Source organism: Apteryx rowi, unplaced genomic scaffold, assembly GCF_003343035.1.
Source record: "Apteryx rowi isolate R43461 unplaced genomic scaffold, aptRow1 scaffold_38, whole genome shotgun sequence".
Taxonomy (NCBI): domain Eukaryota; kingdom Metazoa; phylum Chordata; class Aves; order Apterygiformes; family Apterygidae; genus Apteryx; species Apteryx rowi.
Window position 1 is genome coordinate 3,381,184 of NW_020450307.1, and position 6,000 is coordinate 3,387,183.

General features: G+C 44.8%; 1 protein-coding gene across 1 annotated transcript in view; it reads left to right on the forward strand.

The window, feature by feature from the left end:
* Nucleotides 1-5,304, forward strand: part of AGRN (agrin) — a 151,690-nt gene extending 146,386 nt beyond the window's left edge. The window contains 2 exon segments of the mRNA XM_026074040.1: nucleotides 124-227; nucleotides 2,155-5,304. Of these exon segments, the coding sequence (XP_025929825.1) occupies nucleotides 124-227; nucleotides 2,155-2,312 (262 nt within the window). The 3' untranslated portion in view covers nucleotides 2,313-5,304.
* The last annotated feature ends 696 nt before the right edge of the window (nucleotides 5,305-6,000 follow it).

Sequence of the window (6,000 nt, forward strand, 5' to 3'; positions counted from 1 at the left end):
ATCCAGGTGGAGCGAGGTTCATGGTGCGCAGTGTCTGAATTTAGCATGAAGTAGAGGGCAGCTCTGGGTTTTTTAGCTGAGGTTATTAATGTTCTTTTCTTTCTTCCCTGTTTCCTGGGACAGGGTACAGAGAGAGGGTTCCCTTCAAGTTGGCAATGAAGCCCCAATTGCTGGCTCTTCTCCACTTGGTGCAACACAACTAGATACAGATGGGGCCCTGTGGCTGGGTAAGTCAGGTGTGGAAAGAGTGAATCTCCTCTGTGCACCCCGGAATGAGGGGCTCAGAGTCATAGCTGGGACTTAGATGCTCCCTTGTTTCCATGGGACATCTTTGCCTCCCAGGTGGCTTTGACAAGTTCAGTTTTGGTCTATTCCCGTGTTCTGTGGAAGGTGCTGTTAGCCATAGGAAAATGCCTTTTCAACAGCGAGTCAAAAAATGCCTAATTTGGAGGTCATTGCTGACTTCTGTCTAGGTCTGGTGTATGAAGTAGAGGTATTGGAAGGCATTGGTGAGGAGATGCTATAGTTGGGGGAAAACTCCCTGCTGTTCACTCTCAAGGTCACTTCCTTGCTGAACCACACTCYTCTCATGCAGCCCCTTCAGTGTCTGCTCCTAAAAAATACCCTGCTCGTTCTCTGCCTACCAAGGCAGGTTGCTGGTGACAGCCAGGGGAAGAAGGTCTGGCCTTACCAAATGCCAGTGCTGTCCACCTCACCATGTCCTGTTCAGAGAGCAGTGGACTGGCCCACAGCTCTGGATCGCTTGCTGCCAATGACATGGACCACTCTTTCCCTCTTCAAACTAGGAGTTCTCCTGCCCGCCAACTTCCTTCCCATGTGGAAGCCTCCATTAATTCATGAGCTTCCCAAATATTATTTGCTTTGGAAACTCTGGTTCCTAAAGATAAAATGGCTGTATCAATAGAAGGATGCTTCTGTTTGGAAATATGTAAATAACTGGATTTTGAATGCTGTTATTTGCATAGAATAAGCACACATGCCAGAACCTGCCCATATATGCAGCCAAGTCCAGTTCCATTCATGCTGACATAAATCTTCTGATCCTGCAGACAGAGAATTTAGCCCATTGCATCTAATCTCACGCCGCATGTGACAGGACACACATCAACACAGACAGAGGCTAGATTTGACTCGTAACTACTCAAATCAGTGAGAAACCACAAGTGTAATGGTGCTTAAATACAAGTTGTTGTCTTTGGATATAACCAGTACTAATCTGAGCTTAGAGGATAGTAAGCCCTTTTTGGAACCTGAATGGATGAAAGAAGGATGCTCAGCAAGCAATAGGGGATATTGCAGGTCTTGGGCTTAGTTTCTCTCCTGAGGCAAGAGCTTTGGGCAGTTCTCCAGCAATAAATCAACAGCTGTGCTTTTCCTCGGTAAGGTGCTGTAGCAGTCAATGCATTAAATACTAGAGCAGAGATCACAGAAATCAATGGACAGAAATTTCATTTGAGGATTTTGATAATATATACTGAAGAAACTGTGTGAATCAGATTCTGTTCACACTTTTCAGAAGCATCCATTCACATCTTCACAGGCTAAGCTTGTAGTTTGCAGGTCTAACCTGGCTTATGAAGACTTCATACTCAAAAATGTAACCTTACCTCTGGTATGACAGTATTCCAGTTGCCATTTCTGTTTCTGAAATCAATCTGGAAGTTAGTTGGAAAGCAGAATTTTTCCGTGAGAAGTTTTTGCTCAGCTTCCCCATTGGCTCTTTGAAATGTTTTGTTTTCAATCAACATTCCACAATTTTAGGACCTGAAATGAGCCCTAGTTTAACATTTCAGTAACTGAAATAAAATTTAGTTTGAATTCAGAACAAATCTTCAAGGAAATGAAATATTTTAAGTTGAATTGGTATTTCAAAATTAAAGCTTTTGTTTTAAAAGTCTTCAGGAAACCTACATGCATTGCCTTGAACTGGCATTTATCTCATTAAAAAAACTAAATACTGGCCAGGAAAGTTTTTTTCCCTGCTGTTCAGGAGGGCCATCCGCAGCAGCACCTGCACGGTATGCAGCGTGTAGGAGTGCGTGTGCCTGTCTGGGGCAGGGTGCTGGAGCACTGGGCCACACAGCAGCATGTCCTTTGTCCTTCCACTTGACATTTCTGCGCTGTCTCTTGCAGGGGGAATGGAGAAGCTCAGCGTGGCTCACAAGCTGCCCAAGGCCTACAGCACTGGCTTTATCGGCTGCATAAGGGACGTCATTGTCGACCGCCAAGAACTGCATCTGGTGGAGGACGCTTTAAACAACCCCACGATATTACACTGCTCAGCCAAATAACCCCCCAGGGACCCTTCCTTCTCCTTCCCTCCCTCCTGCCTATTGCTGTAATTATTTTCTATTTTTGTAAACTTATTGCTTTTTATATTTTGGGGGGGAAGGGATAAGGGGGGGAGGAAACACCTTTTCTTTTGGGTTATTTGTTCGGTTGCAGTATATCCAGGTCAGTCAGACTCTAATCAAACAGCAGCAACAAAGAACAAACCCTGAACCAAGTCTCCAAGAAGTGACAGAAGAACTTCCCCATTGCATCTGCACTGTAAATCTCATCCATACTTGAAACTTTTTTTGGTTTTGTTTTTTTTCCCTCTTTACTTGTGTTTTTGGGTTGTTGTTCACACCCTCGAGGGAAAGGAAAGGATTATGGTGCTGGCAAGACCTGTAGCCTTTGTGGATTCACTGCATACCCATCTCAGGCCTGGCCCCAAAGCCCCTTCTTCAGTGCTGGCTGAGCAGGGAAGTAGCCATCTGAAAGAAGTGGGAATTACCAAACTGCTTTGGGGCCTCGCTCTACCAAGCCTTCTCCTGGCCGTGTGTTCACCCTATTTCCCTCCTCCCCACTTCTTCCCACTATAATTTATGTGTGTAAGGATCTCAACTGCTTTTCTCCTTTATGCTCTGTTAAAATCAGGGATGCCATGCACTGGAAGAGAGACCAAGATCTGCTCTGAGCAGGCAGAAAAGCATTGCTCTTCAGTTGTTTTATGACTGTTTGCTGGACTGAGAGGTGCTCTAGGGGGACTTTTATTTTCTCTGTTGGCTCTTCTCCTCCTCCTCTTGGACATGTGCAAAAGCAGCTGTGAAACCTTATTTCCAGGCTTTGTGTTTGTCTAGACACGTCCTAAATGCCTGCTTGCCCTGGCTGCTCTTCCCAAGAGCTTCTGTGTACCAAATGTTGCTGTCCCATGCACCAGTGAGAACTGGTAGTCAAACAGGCTTGTGGGGGCACAGGATTGGGTCCCTTTTCACTTTCAAAAATCTGTTGGATGTGTCCTTTCCTGACCCATGTCCGTTTTCCAGCCTTCTGGCATGACATGCCCTCTCTCTACCGTGACGACAGTTGCAGCTGGCCAGCGTGTGAATCTCTGTAGACCTGGTGTTAGAGCCTGTGCCATGAAGGGTAACTGGAGTTTTACTTTTGACTTCATGTTTTTGCAATGCCCAGTGCAATGTGGGGGCTTCCAAGCCATGATCAAAGTTCCTCTGGATACCGCCAGCACACCAGCAATAGCTTCAATGGGAACAGGAATGGGCCTTGAGTCAGCTATCAAGGCAGTAGTGTCTGGGAGGAGGTTTTTGAACTATTTTATTCCTCCATGCAAATCTTGAAAGCAAATACTGTTTTGCCAGCTACAAAGCCACTGTGTGTGTTCGTGAGTGAATGCGTGTGTGTTTGCGAGTGCCTGTTAACCAGCACACATTTACATGCAAACACTGAATCTCCTCTAAGCAGGAGGAAAACAAAGYATGAGACTGTTGAAAAGGATAGCAGCCATGAAAAGGAATGACCCACTGCATTCAGGTTCCTTCTCCATGGGAAGAACTTACTGATGCTGTCTATCGCACTGTGTCCCTTTCCCACCCTGAGCAGGCAGCTGGCATTGCTTTGTGTAAAACCTGGTTTATAGAGCATGCAGAATTAATTTGAAAGATMCTGCTAGGTATCAAGTGTTACTTAATATCCAGGGTGCCATCACTTTGCAGTTTTCCCGCAGATTTTTTAATACCACTTCTAGCATTCTTTTCCCTCAAAAATTGTTTCTCAGCACTGAATTTTGAGCAATGAAAAGTCAAATTGCTTTTCTCAGGGTGACCTCTGAACATAGATGTAACGAAGGGGAGCAACATACAGTGAAACCACCTGGGTTTCTTTTTCTTTCCTTCTCTTTTTAAAATAAAGGGCAAAGCTGCATGGGTTCCATTTCTAAAGTCAAAAAAGTCACGTGAAGGACATTGGAATAGGTGTGTCGGAGGCCTCACAAGGCCCTGTTTTGAATTTGCAGTTCCCTGTTCTTTTGGGGCAGGGTGGTGGTTTGGGAACAGGGATTGTTGATGGTCCTTGCTAGTGCATTTCTTCTCTTCTCTCCCTCTTCGGATTTTTCTTTTCCTGATCCAGCTTGAAGAAACCTTCATGCCACCCAAGCAACCGTTGTTTCCTGCACTAACAAGCAAGACCTACCCCATCAGCTGCCCCCTGCAGAAATCTCTTTCTACTAAGTTGTCATCCTTCTAAAAATCCAGTGGTTAAATATCTCATGGAGGGTTGTGGCCTCTGTGAAATGGAGACTCCAGTATTTGTGTGTGTGTGTGTGTGTATGGCAATACCACATTTTAGGTGACTACTGTATATATATTGTGGTTCCTAGTGGAGAGTACTGTGACTGTGTTGTGAAGCGGATGGACTGCTGTATTTTTATCGCAAGGTGTAGATAGCCATGGGCTAACTAGGACTGCAGGATGGGGTAGGATGGGAGGGAAGCGTGAGGCTCTTACTTTGTGTTTTGGGAATGTGGGTTCTAGTGGACAACCCAACCACGTTGGCTGAGATTGGGGTCTGAAGATGCCAACTCCGGAGGGAGAGAGGCATGCACAGAGGAAGCTGCTAATTTTCCAGAATGTCACTGAAATGAAGCTAAGGTCACTGCAAAAAAATAAAAACTCTGTCTGCTTTTGCTGGGGCTTGGAACTGCCTTAAAACAAGACATTGTGTCCTTGTCAAGCATCTTGAACCAAGGTCAGATTCAGCAGTGCGCCCTAGGGGCCATGCACTTAACTTCGGCTTTATTTTTAATAGCATTTATAACGCATATGTACAAAAAGATATTGAGGTTTGTTTTTTTCTGGGGTTGTTTTTTTTTGCTCTTTTTTAAAAAAATTGTCTGTCCATGTGGCTTCATTTATAGGGTAAATTAATGACCATTGTAAACTGCTGTATGAATTCTGAAGGGCAATGCACAGTAGAGGAGCAGCATGATATAACCATTACTAACTTGTGTCTTTCGTCAATCACCATGAAATAAAGTTTGAAAACTATTAAATATGTTTTAAAGGGACCTATTGGTTTTTTGTTCTTTGTCATACTGCCTGCCTCACACTAGCTCCTTGGTCTATGTCTGTCTCTTGGACAGACACTGCGTGAAGTCAAACTGATTTCTCCCCTTCTATCTCCCTTTGARCTAGAGTGACTTGTGCAGGTACCTGCTGTATCTTCTAAATTCATTCTCCTTATGATGGTCAACCTCAATCCTSTCTGTAGGAGGAAGGCTTCTCTGTGTCTTTACTTCCCCTCTTCTGTGGCCTTCTAATCTCACTGAACTGTTTCACCTATTCAAGTATCCATTAGCCTTTTCTTCCTTGTCGTGTATGCTTTTATCGGCTTTTCCTAGTTTGTATATTCAAATGAGGCACAGGCTTTGCATCCCTGCCCTGCGTTGACATCACACCAAGTCAGCAAGACTGAAGTGATGCTTCTGTGGCCTGCTTCTCACAGACAGCAGCAGTTTATGCTGAGTTTTACCCCCTGCGAGCTGAGGAGTCATGGAAGGACAATCAGACACGCAATTGGGAGGTGAGATACACCAGCATTAAGGTTCTCACCTTGAACAGTTCTTCCTAATGGGGCCTTTCCACCTGGCCAGAGCCCTAACTCCAATTCTTGCAGCTTCATCTTTCTGCATGAAAATAAGGT